Raw genomic sequence first — 17,748 nt, forward strand, 5'->3', positions numbered from 1 at the left:
TGGACTCTGCACATGAATGCCAGCCATTTGCATGGTCAGCAACACCATGCTGACCATGCAAATGGCCACCATGTATGTGCAAAGGCCAGATGAGTGCCATAGGCAGGGCTGGGGCGCTGCTGCTCACAGAGCCTACTAGATGCAATTGGTATCAAAGGGAATGGCTTTTAGGTACCTCTTGCTGCCCCCCGCCCCCTGGCACTGCCCTTACCAGCTGCCTCTGCTAACACCCGAGAAGACAGAACTAATACTATCTTGGTAAAATGAAAAACTTGACTGAAGCTAACAAAATGAGAGTCAACACATACTGCACTTAAGAAATCAGTTATGCAGGTGTTGAATGGGGATACCTGGCTATGCAGTAGTACATGTGGAAAAAGCCCTCAGAAGTTAATCTGCAAACTGAACATGAGTCAGCCCCGTGATGCAGTTGCAAAAAAAGGCTGATGTTTTTTAAACTTCATGAATAGCACAATAGTTTCCACATCATATCTATATATTTAATTATCTTATGGCCGACTGCGTTGGGAACTGCGTGGGGATGTGGGGATGCGTCTGGATGGCGAATGGCAGCGAGGGAGGCAGGCGGGGAGAGAGCGGTTAGCAAGGCATTGGCAGAGTTGGGGGAAAGGAGGAAAACTATAGGAGAAAGGAGGAAACTGGACCCCTGTGAGGTAAACGGACCCAAGGAGCTTGCCCGAGGGCGCAGAGACAGTGGACACCCAGTGTCAAGGAGCATCCTCAAGGAGCGGGAAGAAATTCGGCAGTTGGGGGCAGCTGGGAGGGGACGGCTGTGGCTGGTAGCCACAGTGATGACATGAGGGACTGCAAAACGAAGACTGAGGGACCACAAAAAGGCAAGCGGCTCTGCCGCAAAGTTCACCTGCTTTGCAATGGTGGGAAATGGGGTGCCTGGCAGAATGGGGAGGGGGAGAGGAGACTGGGGCAAAAGGCAGTGGTGGCGGGGAGAGGAGACTGGGCTAGAAGGCAGCAGCAGGGAGAGCAGACTCGGGCAGAAGGTGGGGGGAGTGTACTGTCACATAGATGCTCTGTGCGGGTTCAGATAGTAAATTACTATTCCACACTAGTCCTTATCTGGAACACTGTGTCCATTTCTGGGTCAAAAATTGGAACAGGTTCAGAGGAGGGCAACAAAGATGTTAAAGGTAAGGTAAAGTGTGCTGTCAAGTCAATTTCAACTCCATGCACCCACAGAACCCTGTGGTTTTCTTTGGTAGAATACAGGAGGTGTTTACCATTGCATCCTCTTATGCAGTATGAGATGATAACTTTCAGCATCTTCCTATATCACTGCTGCCCGATATAGTACCAGCAGTGATTCAAACCAGCAACCTTCTGCTTGTTAGGCAAGCATTTCCCCGCTGCACCACTTAAGGTGAGCCAACAAAGATGTTAGGGCTCTGGAAAGCAAACTGTAGGAGTAAAGGTTGAAGGAATCAGATTTGTTTAGCCTGCAGAAAAGAAGACTCGGAGCAGGGACGTGATAGTACTCTACAAAGAGAGCAGTAGAAACAAATTCTTCTTTGCCCCAGTGAGTGGCATGATCTAATGGGCTTAAGTACCTTAGTCATGTCAAGGCTGGATTACTGTAACGCGCTCTACGTGGGGCTGCCCTTGAAGAACATCCGGAAACTGCAGCTAGTGCAAAATGCGGCAGCTAGGGTTTTATCCGGAGCTGCCCGGTGGGAGCACATCACACCCATTTTGAAAGAGCTGCACTGGCTACCAGTTTGTTTCTGGGTCCAATTCAAGGTGCTGGTTTTGACCCTTAAAGCCCTAAATGGTTTGGGCCTGGAATACCTGAGGGACTGCCTGCTCCCAAGGGTTGCTGCCCACTTTACAAGGTCATCTGAGGGGGCTCTGCTCCGGGTGCCGACAATGAGGGAGGCTCGGCTGTCGTGTACGCGGGACAGGGCCTTCTCTGTTGCTGCCCCCAGACTCTGGAATGCTCTCCCGGTGGCTATTCGCTCCTCAGTTTCCATCACAGCTTTCAGAAAAAATGTAAAATCTTGGCTTTTTGCCCAGGCATTTGTTTGATTCTCTGCTGCTGCTCTTTATAATCTTTATTGCTTTCATATTTTTTGTTTTAAATTTTTTAATCAGATTTGTTTAATATCCCCCCCCCCATTTAATATTTTAATTGTGTCTTTTTTACCATCTTGTATTAAATTTTTTTTTTGCTGTGAACCGCCTTGGGATTGCTTTAATGAAAGGCGGTATATAAATTTAACAATAAATAAATAAAATAAATAAGTTATAGGAGATAGATTTCAGTTGAACATTGGGAGAAACCAATTTGATAGTGGAACCAATTACCTAGTGGGCTTTTTGTTGCTGGTGGAAACAGAAGCTGATCAGTTATCTCTTGGGTTGCTCTAACTCATTGAGACTGTTCTCATGCAGCCAAGCCCAGACTTGGATGTGTGTGAGAACCACTGAGATCGTGCCCAATCCTGGCACTACTGCAGCGGCAAACCTGCCTGTGGAGCCAGCCTCTTATTTAAGGCTAAGGGAGCGAGTGCTCCTGTAGCCGCATTTTTTTTATCATGCGGCACTACAATTTTTATTCTACCTAACAGGCACCTGTCCATCATTGTGGGGATCCCCACAATGCACCACATCCTCAGTGCATTATGGGATTTCTGGGGGCCTGGACAATGCATCCCAGTCCCCGACCTTCCATGCTGCCGTGTGCAGCCCGTGTCCATCTGGGCACAGCACAGATCCAAAGATCATCTCCAGGGGAGGTAAGCTTCAGCAGCCTTCCTACATATGTGTCCTCATGCGCTTCTCACTGATCGTGAGAAAGGGCTCTATATTTCATGCATTGAGCAGGGGCTTGCATAGATGGCCTACGAGATCCCCTTCAACTCAATGGTTCTTTTATTCTATGTAAGATATATTTCCTTTCTGAGAACAGCATAGATAACAAGCTATTGGAAACTGATCTTACACATAAAGAACTATATAGCTTGGCCTTTAATCTGACCTATTTTAAAGGAAAAGTTGGGATTGATTAAAACTGTAGTAAGAACTTGGGCTCTTGATTCACACAGTTCTCTAAGAACCATTGTGGTGTCAGAATTAAAGAAAAAATTCCCCCCTTTCTCTCAGATCCAGCTAGGTGTTTATTTCTCTTCCTTAACTCTTACACATTCTGTCATCCTGTGCATCCAACACAGCTCACTGAAAAGACTGCCCAGGAGTCAAAGTAAGTCAGGAAATTTCTCTGTTCAGCTGCTGAAGTGAGTAAGAGATATCTCTGATCTCTATCAAAACTGACTCTGGTTGGTGAATGGGGTGCCCTTCTTTTCTTTTTATCCCGCCCCTTCAAGCCAAGTAAATATGACGTGTGTTAGTTCTTCTAGGAAGCATAAATCAGGATTACTAAGGCATGAAGACTTGTTCAGAAATGGAAACACCCAAGATTTAAATCAGTGGCTTTATTCTGGGTTTTTTTTAAGATGATATTTTACCCCCAGATTATGAGAGGTTTTTATTTTTTGCAACAAGGAACATGCAGAATCAAAATATATGAAATGCATGAATATGTTATTTGTCATACCATTCATACTGTATCTGCTTTTGGAAATAATCTGAGAAAAAACTATCTGGCTATTTTTGTTTTTCTGGAAATAAATGCAGGCTAAACCCTTCTTACTCTGAGTCTCTGTTGGCTTTAACTGCTTGTTATGGAGGTGTGTGATAGCCTCAAGTTGTGCATTTGCAGAGAAAATATCACACTATCCAGATGTTCAAGTCTGCTCTTTCTGTGCAAATTGAGAACTATGCACAGAACTGAAGCTGAACAAAAGCATCTACTAGAAAAAGAGATGAACAGATTCCTTCCTAACAGATTTCTTTCCTAGTTAATCCAGTGATCTCTCCCAAGATCAGACCTTTTAACTTCTAGTTACCAGAGCCTGATTAATCATTAGCCTGTAGGATGTAGTGACCAAAAGTGAGAGATAACCCTCTCTGAAAAAGGCAGAGCTGTGCCTTTTTCTAAGCAAAGAGATGCTTGTTGCAAGAGATGCTGCTTTTGTTATAATTAGGGTCCAGCAAATCTATGTTTTCTGTTTGCCATTATTTGCTGCTACACATTGCCTGTAATGTATGGCACTGTTAAGGGGGAAAAATTGGAGTCAAAGTGACTGGAAAGTTAGGTCTGCTCTGTAGCACTGTGAGATTGTTGACATCTGCCGAGGTTGGAGAGCTCAGTAAGCAGGAAATGGGGTGTCACTCTGAGTGGTAGTTTACCATTATCCTGGCATCCTAATGAAGTGTCTGCAGTGCACAGAGCTTCTGGATGGCATCTTAACGCACGGCTAAGCAAAAGCACTTCTCTCCTTGTCACTGTCATCCATCTGCCTGCACCCTACTGTAGCCAATGGGATGGAACCATGCTACAATGTGCTATAAGCCATTTAGAGTTGCACATTGCATAATCAGTCCCATCAAATATGTAAAAAATGATGATTATTGGTTATGTTTTCAAATGATGACACCTGGAGGTGGAGACATTAAAGTTTAACTTTTCTAGGTACTGTGGGAGTATTATTAATATTATTAATATTAATTTTATTATTATATTCCATTAATTCCACATACATATTTGTTAAATGGGATAGAGTTAGAAACTCATTGTCTTAAGTCTTGCTAATGGACTGAAAAATATGTATGAATATTCATCAGAAAACTCTCTCTTTATAGACCACATTTGGTGAACTGCTCAGTTGATAGTGTAAAAATGTGGCAAGTTAATATTCATTTTCTTTTCCGTTTTTCAACCCCCCCCTCTTATTTTTAGAGGGACAGATAAAAAGCAAATCAATTCATATTTTAAATTTATTCTTCGCCTCAGAGTGAATATAAGTTAATTTGGATGCATCATTCAGAATTTTTTAAAAGCACAGTATATTTATGCTATAAAGTTGATATTGCCTATGCTCTGTGATTAAGCTTTGGACTGCTTGTAGAATTAGATTAGATAAAGACATGTAAAGATTTCTGTGTATCTATCTATCTATTATATATCTTTTTATCCTATGCTATGTGTTTTATATCTGTTAGTAAGTTATCCATACATACAATTTTCTCCAACTTACAGAGTTCAGCTGGAATAGCCAAGCATGTGCATATTCTGTTTTAGCAACATTTCATGTAAGATAAAAAATATGGGGACTGAGGTGGGGGGAGTTATATTTAAAAAGTCAGGTTGGCAAAGAACCACTGAAACTGAGTAAGGGCAATACTGATTGTCTAAATCGGATGTTTTATTTACATCCAAGAGGGCAGAGCATAATTTACTTGCCTCGAAATTTTTTCACAGACATTAAAACTATGGCAAACATAGCAGCAGGGAAGCTTGCACAGCAGCACAGTGGGGGAGCTTACAGAGCGTCTGCCCAACACTATGGCTGGTTATAGCCAGCATCAGAAGCCTCACATTTTCTTTAGTACTCAAAAACCCTCATTCACTCTGTTTCTGTTTTTCAGCAGACGCAAATGAGGCAGATGAAACCAATGGCCAACATATTCTTGTTATAAAAGGTTTACCTCAATAAAAAGGTGAACATGATATAAAGCAAATCTAAATAACTAGAAGAGTAGAATTTGAATGGGAGAGGAAGAAAGAGATGACTTTTAAAAACAACTGAAGGAATATAACATTTTGAAGCCTTGTTGCATAGCACAGCCTTAAAAATAAGGTTGCACTGAAGTGCAAAAGCACAAAGACTCAGGGCCCTAAATCAGACCGAAGTGTTAAGGTGAACCATAAATGCCAGTTTAACATTAAACATGCCCACACTTTTTTATGAAGTTCCTAGCAAAGAGAAGTTGGTAGTGAGGTAAAATGACAAATCTGTCGACCATGAATAATGCAGCAGGGCTGAGGGTGGGGGCAGAGGTCAAGCTTTGCAACGTAATGAATTTATGTCAGCCTGGAATCGTATGTCTATTCCTAGAAAATGGGAGTTATATTGGAGATAAACTCTGGACTTCCTGTTCAATAACAGAGTAGTTTGCTGTAAACATCCATGTCCATTTCAAATTAATGGTTGCAAGCATCATCTGTATAGATGTTTGTTTGTGACAGAAGAGTTAAGTTTTTGTTTCTTCATTCATTTTCCCCCCTTTTCCAACAGTCTCTGTAGTGTCCATATCTGTAATCCTGTGTATTCAGCAATGCATGCATAATTCCTGCTGAAATCAATGGACCTACTGTAACTGCATGAATTATCACAGCCTCTGCTACAAAAGTATCTTATTCTCCCCCATTTTTACGTTTTATGTCAAAAATGGGCCTGAATAGCCTGATACAATATGTGCTTTCTTGAATGATTCCTACTTCCTTCCAGACCAAACCTGAGGGAGTCTTTTGGGTTGGACTCTGTTCAAATGAAATAGTCATCACATTGGAAAATGTTGCAATTTATTAGTAACAAGGTTGCTAAGTTGTGGTTCAAAAATCACCTGTGGCTGTAAGCAATTCAAATGTGACTCTTCGGCTGTTTCAAAAACAGAATAAGGAAACCCTTCGTAAGTCTTTAGGCTATAAGAACAACAAAGATGTGCCTTTGCCTGTTCTCCATAGCTTCTGCCACATGCTGGCACTAAGGGGAACATTATTTATAGGGTCCCAAATGAGATCGTGACAAGAGAAGAGACAGTGAATCAACTTCATTTGTTAAGTAGAACATGTTTTCACAATGCCAATTTTTTAAATCAAGTTTTGTAATGTAGTACTTTAAAAACTCACACACAAAGATCACTATCAACCTTTCTAATGAAATAATATCCGATATTTTCATGGAACTATAAAAGAGAGAGTGAGTGTTATGGCAAAAAGCCTAGCCTCAGCAGCTTTGTGTGGGAAATGGTGAAATGTGACTGTGATTTATAATGAGAAAAGGTATCTACAACATACAATTTTCTACCTAGCTGCAAATAATAATTCATAGTGATGTCCCTTCCAGATAAAATACCTTTGCTATGGAGGATCCATGTGGTAAGATGATCATGATAAATGTCAGACCAGCGCAGGTAACGGCTTTACAAACCATTAAGATTAGCTCCCTCTTCCCACCCCCCCCCCCCGATGATAACAGCAACCATGCTGTGAGTCTATGCGGTAATAATATCTCTGTACTGATAAATGCCAGAGCCAGACAGAAGTGTTTATCATTCCCAGTTCAGAAATGCTGACTAAAGTGACCACATGTTGCCTATTTTCCTTCTTTTGCCATTGGATAACAATTAGCAAATATATTACGAATAAAATAGTGATATGCAACATTACTTTTGAGACTTCTGTTCTTCAGCAGTAAATTGGCTAACTATTTTTCACCCTTTTCTCAGTAATTGTGCTCAAAACTGGGGAATGAAACGCTCTCTTTCAAATTTTGAAATAATCAGACAATTGAGGGGAGGGTGAGTTTTGCATTTTACATATTTGCTCATTGCCTCTTATAGAATATTTTGTTTTATAATTAATTTGTCTGATATTACTGGATTAACATTAAGTCAAATGGTGGAATGGAATCATGTGACATGTATAGTGATAATGAGACGATTTAATTTCAGCATTTAGTGGATTGGTATTTTGGACTACTTTCTCAGAAGTACAAGTGGAAGCATCTACAGGTGAAACTCAGAAAATCAGAATATCGTGCAAAAGTCCATTAATTTCAGTAATGCAAATTAAAAGGTGAAACTGATATATGACACAGACGCATTACATGCAAAGCGAGATAAGTCAAGCCTTAATTTGTTATAATTGTGATGATCATGGCGTACAGCTCATGAAAACCCCAAATCCACAATCTCAGAAAATTAGAATATTACATGGAACCAAGAAGACAAGGATTGAAGAATAGAACAATATCGGACCTCTGAAAAGTATACAGTGTACTGTGCTTGACTGGCCAGCAAACTCGCCTGACCTGACCCCATAGAGAATCTATGGGGCATTGCCAAGAGAAGGATGAGAGACATGAGACCAAACAATGCAGAATTGCTGAAGGCCGCTAATGAAGCATCCTGGTCTTCCATAATACCTCATCAGTGCCACAGGCTGATAGCATCCATGCCACACCGCATTGAGGCAGTAATTGCTGCAAAAGGGGCCCAAACCAAGTACTGAATACATATGCATGCTTATACTTTTCAGAGGTCCAATATTGTTCTATTCTTCAATCCTTGTCTTATTGGTTCCATGTAATATTCTAATTTTCTGAGATTGTGGATTTGGGGTTTTCATGAGCTGTACGCCATGATCATCACAATTATAACAAATTAAGGCTTGACTTATCTCGCTTTGCATGTAATGCGTCTGTCTCATATATCAGTTTCACCTTTTAATTTGCATTACTGAAATTAATGGACTTTTGCACGATATTCTAATTTTCCGAGTTTCACCTGTATACTGATGCTGGTCCCATGAGGATCAACATGTGAATTGAGACGATCATGTCATAACCTTTTTTCCAAGTGCCCATTGTCATAGGAACACAGGAACATAGGAAGCTGCCATATACTCAGTCAGACCATTGGTCTATCTAGCTCAGTATTATCTACACAGACTGGCAGCGGCTTCTCCAAGGTTGTGAGCAGGAATCTCTCTCAGCCCTATCTTGGAGATGCCAGGGAGGGAACTTGGAACCTTCTGCTCTTCCCAGAGTGGCTCCATCCCCTAAGGGGAATATCTTGCAGTCCCCCATTCATATGCAACCAGGGCAGACCTTGCTTAGCTAAGGGGACATGCTTTCTACCACAAGACCAGCTCTCCTCTCATGTCTGGCGGATGCTCCTCTCATGTCATGTCTGGCTCCTAAATTTTTGGACTGACTTCTAGAGCCAAAGAAAATGTGTCAAAACCTGCCCTAAAGTAGCCGGACCCAAATGTCAGTGGCCCACATGTTGGGCAGTGAGCTGCTGATCCAAGCAAGCACACAAATCAAACCATTCTCCATCTGTACTGCTACTGTCTACCCATGCTGCTTCCAAAGGCAGGGCTACTCCATGGCTGCTAACCAGTGTGTTCACACTAGTGATGCAACTTTCATCATTCCCAATGGTAGTAGCATCACAAGTGCAACGACACTCTGCATAGTAGCCATGGAATAGGCCCGCTTTTGGAAGCAGTGTGGTCTGGCTGTAGAGTGGTCCAGAAGTAGCAAGTACACATCTCGCTTTGATTGGCAGCTCCCTCCAGACTCAGGGCCTGGCCAAGCATTACTTTTGAATAGAAGAAGTCAGTGCGGTAACATTGGGGTCAAATTGGATTATCCATAGAGATGTGAAAGCCGGGGGGTGGGGGGAGACAGGTACATCTGGGATGGAAGAAACAGTCTGTGTTTCCATCCCTCCATCCCCCCAAGTCCAGAGACAGAAAAAAAGGGAAAATATGAAAATATGAATAAATTGCCATATTTTATATTTTCTCACTTAGAATGATGCATGAAATGTTTTATAAGAAATATTTTATAAGGTTTTAAAACTATTGTTATCCTGCCAATTGATCTTTCAAAATGCTGTCCAGTGGTGATCTAATATGAAGATATTAATTACGATGGTTAATACAACAGATATTTATATACCGTTTTTCAAAAAAAGTTCCCAACATAGTTTACATAGATATAAATGAATAAATAAAATGGTTCCCTGTCCCCAAAGGGCTCACAATCTAAAAAAGAAACGTAAGACAGATACCAGCAGTAGCCACTGGAGGGATGTTGTCCTGGGGATGGTCTGGGCCAGTAATACATGTTTGTTTGTTTGTTTGTTTGTTTGTTTATTGTTAAATTTATATACCGCCTTTCAATAAAACAATCCCAAGGCAATGCACACAAAAATTAAAAATAAGACTATAAAAATGACACAATTAAAATATTAAGCTAAAATATAAAAACAAATCTGACTAAAAAGGTTTAAAATGCAAGCATAAGAATTGTACAAAATACAAAGAAGCAGCAATAGAGACAATCATATAAAAGCCTGAGTGAAAAGCCAAGATTTAACTCACTTTTTAAAAACTGTGATGGAGACCAAGGAGAAAATAACCACCAGGAGAGCATTCCAGAGTCTGGGGGCAGCAACAGAGAAGGCCCTGTCCCACGTACACGACAGCCGAGCCTCCCTCATGGTCGGCACTCGGAGAAGAGCCCCCTCAGATCACCTTGTCAAGCAGGCCGCAACCCTTGGGAGCAGGCGGTCCCTCACGTATCCCAGACCCAAACCATCAAGGGCTTTAAAGGTCAAAACCAGCACCTTGAATTGGACCCGGAAACAAACTGGTAGCCAGTGCAGCTCTTTCAAAATGGGTGTGATGTGATCCTACCAGGCAGCTCCAGATAAAATCCTAGCTGCCGCATTTTGCACTCACTGCAGTTTCTGAATATTCTTCAAGGGCAGCCCCACGTAGATCGCTTTACAGTAATCCAGCTGTGATGTGACTAAGGCATGGGTAACTGTGGCCAGATCTGCCTTCTTGAGAAAGGCAGATCTGGCACACTAGCCGAAACCGTGCAAAGGCACCCCTGGCCACCGCCTCCACCTGAGCTTCCAAGAGCAGAGCCAGGTCCAGCAATATCCCCAAGCTGCATACTGGCTCCTTCAAGGGGAGTGCAATCCCTCCAGAACTGGTAAAATCTCCTCATCTCGATTGGGTCTCCTACTGACCAACATTACCTCCATCTTGTCTGGATTCAGTCTCAGTTTATTAGCCCACATCCAACCCGTCATAGCCTCCAGGTCCCAATTCAGGACATCCACCGCCTCCCTAGGATCAGGTGACAAGAAGAGACAAAGCTGAGTGTCATCTGAATATTGCTGACAACTCAGTTCAAGTCCCCGAATGACCTCTTCCAGCAGTTTCATGTAGATGTTAAAAAGCATGGGGGACAAAACTGAACCCTGTGGAACCCCACAGACCAATGGTCATGGAGTCGAGCAATAGTCCCCCAGCACCACCTTCTGGACCCTCCCCCCAAGAATGGACCAGAGCCATTCCACAGCAGTACCTCTGATTCCCATATTCGAGAGGTGGTCCAGAAGGATACTATGGTTGATGGTATTGAATGCTGCTGAGAGGTCCAGCAGAATCAACGGGTTCTAGTTCCTGGCATAGGTCATCCACTAGAGTGACCAAGGCAGTTTCAGTCCCATATCTGGGGTGAAAGCCAGATTGAAAAGGGTCCAGATAATCCGTATCATCCAAGACCCTCTGCCTGCATGTGTGGGGAGAGTTAAAAGGAAGTCAAAGGGGGCAGATGCTGCAAGAGGCTTGTTGTGGGTAGCAAAGCTTCAGGAAAAAACTATTCAGATAACCCAGGTTGTAGCAACTTATAAGCCAATCTCTAGCACTTGATATACCTTGTAATTATAATTATTGACTGACATGTGGACTAAATATCACAAACTATTGGTGTTCCTACACTGCAGACTTGTACAGCTCCACTGTTTGCACTGGGGGCACATTTTTGCTGATGTCCCCTGCCTCCAAAAGCACTCTCACCTGGAAGTAGGTCTCTTAGGTCTGTGCAGCGCCCAGAGACCTACTTCCACATCATAGAGAGCACTTTCAGGGACAGGGAGATGGGGAAAAATTGCCCTGCCCTCCCTCACTAATACATCATGTGCTGTATTCGTGCAAAATGCTGCAACCACAGAGCATCTGCACTTCGTTGGGAGTGCTGGTGCTTCCTTATGTCAGCCATCCTTTGGTATACATATGCCTTAGTTTTTTATTATTTTAAAAATCCAGAAAATGTGCTAACTAAGCTGTACATAGTTCATTTTGTGTTTTTAAACAGTGAAGATTAAATATTGTACAAAAAGAGGTATTGTATATATTTCCATTTCCCTCAACATTTCAGTTTTCCCCCATGACTTAAAATTTTTTGGAAATTTTACATCTATACTTATGTATGCTATGCCAACATTCCTTACTGCACACAGAGAAGAACACTGAACTGAATTCTTCTGTGTTCATCCCTATGCAGGATAACCATTACCCTCTGATCCTAGTTCAGAATTAAAAGTGGGAATTGAAGGTTTTCTCAAAGTTTCAGCCAGCTGGGTGTTTGTGATACTTCTTTGTTTGTTTGTTTGTTTGTTTGTTTGTTTGTTTAACATATTTTATACCGCCCAAAACTTACATCTCTGGGCGGTTTACAACAAGATAAAAACAAAAGTAAAACATTAGTTAAAAACACAAACAAGACATTTAAAACACAACAATTTTAAAAATTTAAAACAATATTCTAAAAACAACATTAAAACAATCAAAACAGTATCAGTTAAAAGCCTGGGTGAATAGATGCGTTTTTAAAGACTTTTTAAAAGTTGCCAGAGATGAGGAGGCTCTTATTTCACTAGGGAGCACATTCCAAAGCCTCGGGGCAGCAACGAAGAAGGCCCGTCCCTGAGTAGCCACCAGACGAGCCGGTGGCAAATGCAGACGGACCTCTCCTGAAGATCTCAATGGGTGGTGGGGTTCATGATGAAGAAGACATTCTCTTAAATAACCAAGGCCCAAGCTGTTTAGGGCTTTATAGGTTATGACCAACACCTTGTATTTTGCCCGGAAACATATAGGCAGCCAGTGTAACTCCTTCAATACAGGAGTAATATGGTCTCTCCTAGATGACCCAGAGACCAGCTGGGTTTTGGACCAACTGTAGTTTCCGGACTATGTACAAGGGCAGCCCCACATAGAGCGCATTGCAGTAATCCAGTCTGGAAGTTACCAGCAGATGTACCACTGTTTTAAGGTTGTCTATCTCAAGAAATGGACGCAGCTGGTGTATCAGCCGATGCTGATAGAAGGCACCTCTGGCCACTGCCTCAACCTGGGACACCAGGGAGAGACTTGGATCCAGAAGCACCCCTAGACTGTGTACCTGTTCCTTCTGGGGAACTGTGACCCCATCCATAACAGGCAGAACAAAATTGTCTCTCGAGTTTCAACCCTGCACAATGAGTACCTCCATCTTATCTGGATTCAGTCTCAGTTTGTTATCCCTCATCCAGCCCATTACCGCCTCCAGGAAGGCATTTAGGGAGGCTATGCCCTCTCCGATGATGCTGACATGGAGAAATAGATTTGGGTGTCATCAGCATACTAATTACACCCTGCATGAAATCTCCTGATGATCTCTCCCAGCGGTTTCATGTAGATGTTAAACAACATCGGAGACAATACAGAGCCCTGAGGGACACCACACAAAAGTTCAGATTTAGAAGAACAACAGTCTCCAAGGGACACCATCTGGAGCCTGCCTGATAGGTAGGAGCGGAATCACTGCAGAGCAGTGCCTCTCACTCCCAATGCCTCAGATGCTCCAGAAGGATACTATGGTCGATAGTAATGAAATCCACCAAGAGGTCCAAAAGGACCAACAGAGTCACACTTCCTATGTCAATTCCCAGTTGGAGATCATCCATCAGGCCGACCAAGGCAGTCTCCACCCCATAGCCAGCTCGGAAGCCAGTTTGAAATGTGTCTAGAGATAATCAGTTTCCTCCATCTGGAGCTGGGAGGCCACCACCCCCTCAATTACCTTGCCCATCCACGGAAGGTTGGAAACAGGCCTGTAGTTACTCAGCTCTGAGGGATCCAAGGTAGGCTTCTTCAGAAGCAGTCTAATAATTGCCTCCTTAAGACTAGAAGGCATCCTACCTTACCTCAGAGATGCATTTATAATCTCTACTAGGCCTTCTACAACAACCCCCCTGCCAGATAGTATAAGCCATGTCGGGCAAGGGTCAAGAGGACAGGTGGTGGGCCACACCGTTCCAATCAGCTTGTCCACATCTTCAGGAGTCACAAACTGGAACTGATCCAAACTGGAACTGTTCTCTCTGGAAGGAAAGGGGCACACAAACTCTCAGCAGCTTTTCATTCTCTGGCTAGGATGAACAGCCTAGTGACTGTGACCAGGGTGTCCTTCCTTTCCTCAGCCACAGGATATGTGACAGTTGTCATCGGGAGGTAGAAATGGAGGAGAAAAGTGAATCCTTATATTGGCCCCAGGTATTTGTCTTACATAAGGGACTGCATTGTAATTGTGAAGCTGATGTATGGTCCTGAATGACTTCCTGTATATTTCTACCAAAAGAAAAGGACCCTGTCCATACTGAAGAATTAAGAATGAGAACATTTTTATTTTTTTAAAAAAAACTGCATTGGATAAGGCCAGTAACAAGGCTCAGGTTATCTAAAACCTGCAGCATGTAAAATGGTTTCCTTATATCAGGGGCCTCGAACATTTATTTTATCTTATCTTTTGTGAAATGAAAGCCAAGCTATACAGGCTTCAACATTTCATGCAAATATCTCAGTCAGAAACCATATTTTAAGACTTGAAACCATCAATTGCATAAAAAGTATGCTTATCCTGAGTTAGTCAGCAGCAACAGTGTTATCACATCATCAAAAGAAGTTTCACATCACAAAGGCGATTATAGGTCTCAGTCTCACATTCTTTCATTACTGACTAATTGTTTTCTACAAAAAGGCGGTTATGAAATGATGGAAGGATACCATGCAAGGGACAGGATATGTCTGTGCACAAAGCTAAGAACTGATCACTAGGGAACATGAACTAAAGTCTATAGGTAATGAAGATATGCAATAAGTAAAGTCTGAGGCATACACAAAACATAATCCTTAGATGTTCTATGACTGAATCTGCAGAAATATCTATCTTGATAGTTTGATGGCAGACTTTGCTTGTGTGTTCAGGTCAGGGTGTGACTAATTATCAGACAAAACATTTCTCTCCGTATGGTAGATTGAGAGAGAATACCAAAAAACTTAATAATTTTTGCTTTACCAGTTGTGACATAGCTTATATACAGTTTCGTTCATCTGGATCTCTGTTACACAAAGCACAACCATATGCTTTGCTGTTCAGCTCTACTTGCTCAATTGTGAATGCCCACTTAGGCTGGCTTACACTTGTGTGTAGGTGTGTTTGTATACTCTATAAATACTAATCTGGTGGCTATAGTCTGGTGGCTATAGGCCACCTCCAGCCTCAGAGGCAAGATTTCTCTGAATACCAATTGCAGGGGAACAACAGCAGGAGTGAGGGCGTAACCTCAGCTCTTGCCTGTGGGCTTCTAAGGGGCATCTGGTGTGCCACTGTGTGTAACAGGATGCTGGACTAGATAGGCCTGTGGCCTGATCTAGAAGGGCTGTTCTTATGTTCTTAATGTAATGTGCTTTCTTAGACTAAAGAATATCCCCAGATGCCCAAGTGCATACAAGATACAAAAGATGTACCTTGCCACCAGGGTACTTGTAAACAAAACTTGTAACCTGGTTCACCCATCATGACTTTAGGCCCATATTCATAATATGATATAGGTCTACCAAACCACAACAACAACTGCAACTGTCAATTTTTAAAATAGAATAATTTCTTTCTTTCAGAAATCCAAGACAACAACAACAGGGTGAACTCCATAAAGGGCCTTGTACAGAAGCTCCCCAGACCAAACTACGACACCATGAAAATATTATTTAGTCACCTGAAAAAGTAAGTTCAGCCAGTGGTCAATTATCAGTAGCTGCACAATGAATATGTGTACATCATCTTTCCCTCTCTAATTCATTGCTGCCCCTTCCATCACCAACTCTGCAGGTATTGAGTGAGTAGCCTACAGGAGTGAGGTTTACAGGGGAAGTTGAAAGTTAGGAACTAAATCTGCAAATTGACATTGGGATCAGACGTTCAAACTGTAATCCTTTTTTTTTTTTTTTTGGCAACACTATAATATTACTTACTCTGCAGGATGAATTATGCTATAATTCCATAACAGCTCCTTTTTCAGAATATTGTCACTACTCAGGAGTTTGCTGCTGCTGCTGTTTTCATCTGTTGTTTTAATTTGTTTTAGTATGTTTTTAGTTTTTCAGATCTAGTTATGATTTCTTTTTGCTGCTCAGTTGTGGTTTTATTTTGTTTGCTGTTATAAGTTATCTTGAATTCTTTTCTTGAAAGGTGCAACAGAAATCAGTGATGGTGGGGGGTGGTGGTGAGAATGATCTGATATAAATCTACCCCTTCTTTTTATATGTGAGCAGGATAGACATGAAAATAAGGGTTGTGTCCATCACATCTAGTGTGACTCTCAGATTTAGCAAACATTGAAGAATGTAAGTATGTTTAATAGTCGTCACCTTGTTTGGTTCACAGAACAAATAAAACTAGGACTGAGGAATGATATTATGGAATGAGGGTGACATTACTATACACTTATCAAAAGATAGAACTACCCCGCAGTGTTCCTGTAAGAGGGACTCCCAAATGTTGTTGACTACAACTCCCAGCATCCCCAGCTGCAATGGCCTTTGTCTGGAGTTAGGGGAACTGTAGTCGACAACATCTGGGAATTCCTCTTACAGGGAACACTGCTACCCTGTGTTCCATGTGTAATATAACGTGGTAGATGGAGTCTTATACAGACTGCTATACTGCAATGCTCTGCCAGCCTTGCAATTCATGCTTGCACAATTACACAAGAGTGTTATTGTGCAAGACCGCACAACTGCACAAATGAAACTGAATGATAAAGGGTCATTGGAACTAATGGTCCTGTATTGAGCAACTGTTTTTGCACAAGTTCGAGGTCTTCTGCAAGAGTACTCTTGCGCAACTTGACAAATGCTCTGTTCCTAGGATGACAGAGCCTTGCACAGGATATCAGCCACAGACTTTCTGGAGAAGAATAAGTTTCATTCTGCATGGAAAAGAAACCCAGACTTGCACCACAGACATAAACCAGATTTTAATGAATACTGCCTTTGTAATGGTTTTTGGCTGTAATTTTTAGCTCTTTGAATGCATAATGCATAGATCCTTTATGTGGTTAACAGGACAACAAATGCAGAACTGAAAAAGGAAATGCCCATAGTTATGTGATGTCACCACTTAATGTGTATTAATGGTTAATACTGTGCAAAAACTGAAAAAGTGAATTTGACATTCTGGAAAGGCCAGTCCCCTCTTTTCTGCAATGACTTTAGTGGCGGGGAGGAGCAGTGGGAATCACTCAGGGCCTATTCTGACTTAAGATGGTTTTCAAGTGATTTATTTTATTTTTTTGAAGTAACACTATGCACAAAAAGGTTATGCATTGTCTACCATTGTAGGTTTTCTAGGGTGGTTCTGTGAGCAGAATCTTAGACACTTGTTGCATCTTGCTCTCAGAATGCCAAACCTTATCTAGGCAGGAGCTAGAAGGGCAGGGGAAGGGCGGGCTACTGCTGTTCCATAAATGCTTCTCCAAGAACGTGCACAAGAATCCATGCAGTATCATGATAGGTGGGTTCGATAGTAATTCTCATTTGTGTAGGTGGAGGAAAGGTCTTTGATTTCGTTTCACTTTTTCTCCCACAATGCTTTAGTGCAGGCATGCAATTTATTTCAGTTAGTAGGAGTTTTAGCCTACAACAGCTTCAGATTGGCCACCTGCTTTAGTTCAACACACAAGAGAGCTGTTCTATGAGCAGGAAAGTATCTTTAAATTGTACTAGCTTAACCCACACAGAGCATCTGTGCTCTAGTACTTGATTGCTCCCTTCACCTCAGAGATCTCTCAACCCTCATCTGAACCGCACCCCTGCTGCTGCTGCTGCTCCTCCATCAAGTTGCTTCCATCCCCCTCACCCCTCTTGGTCACTCCTCTGTCCCTTTACTCCATCACTCTCACCCT

At 42.1% G+C, this 17,748-nt stretch overlaps 1 protein-coding gene across 9 annotated transcripts in view; it reads left to right on the top strand.

Moving 5' to 3' along the window:
• Positions 1–17,748, top strand: part of ARHGAP15 (Rho GTPase activating protein 15) — a 609,462-nt gene that overhangs the window by 564,788 nt on the left and 26,926 nt on the right. For all 9 annotated transcript variants that reach the window (XR_008313780.1, XM_053285783.1, XM_053285788.1 and 6 more), the window contains one exon: positions 15,464–15,569. Coding sequence is in view for 8 of the 9 variants with exons in the window: in XM_053285783.1 (XP_053141758.1) it covers positions 15,464–15,569 (106 nt within the window). In the remaining variant the exon portion in view is untranslated. Of the gene's footprint in view, positions 1–15,463; positions 15,570–17,748 lie in introns of those variants that run through there.

This window comes from Hemicordylus capensis, chromosome 1 (genome assembly GCF_027244095.1).
Source record: "Hemicordylus capensis ecotype Gifberg chromosome 1, rHemCap1.1.pri, whole genome shotgun sequence".
Taxonomy (NCBI): Eukaryota; Metazoa; Chordata; class Lepidosauria; order Squamata; family Cordylidae; genus Hemicordylus; species Hemicordylus capensis.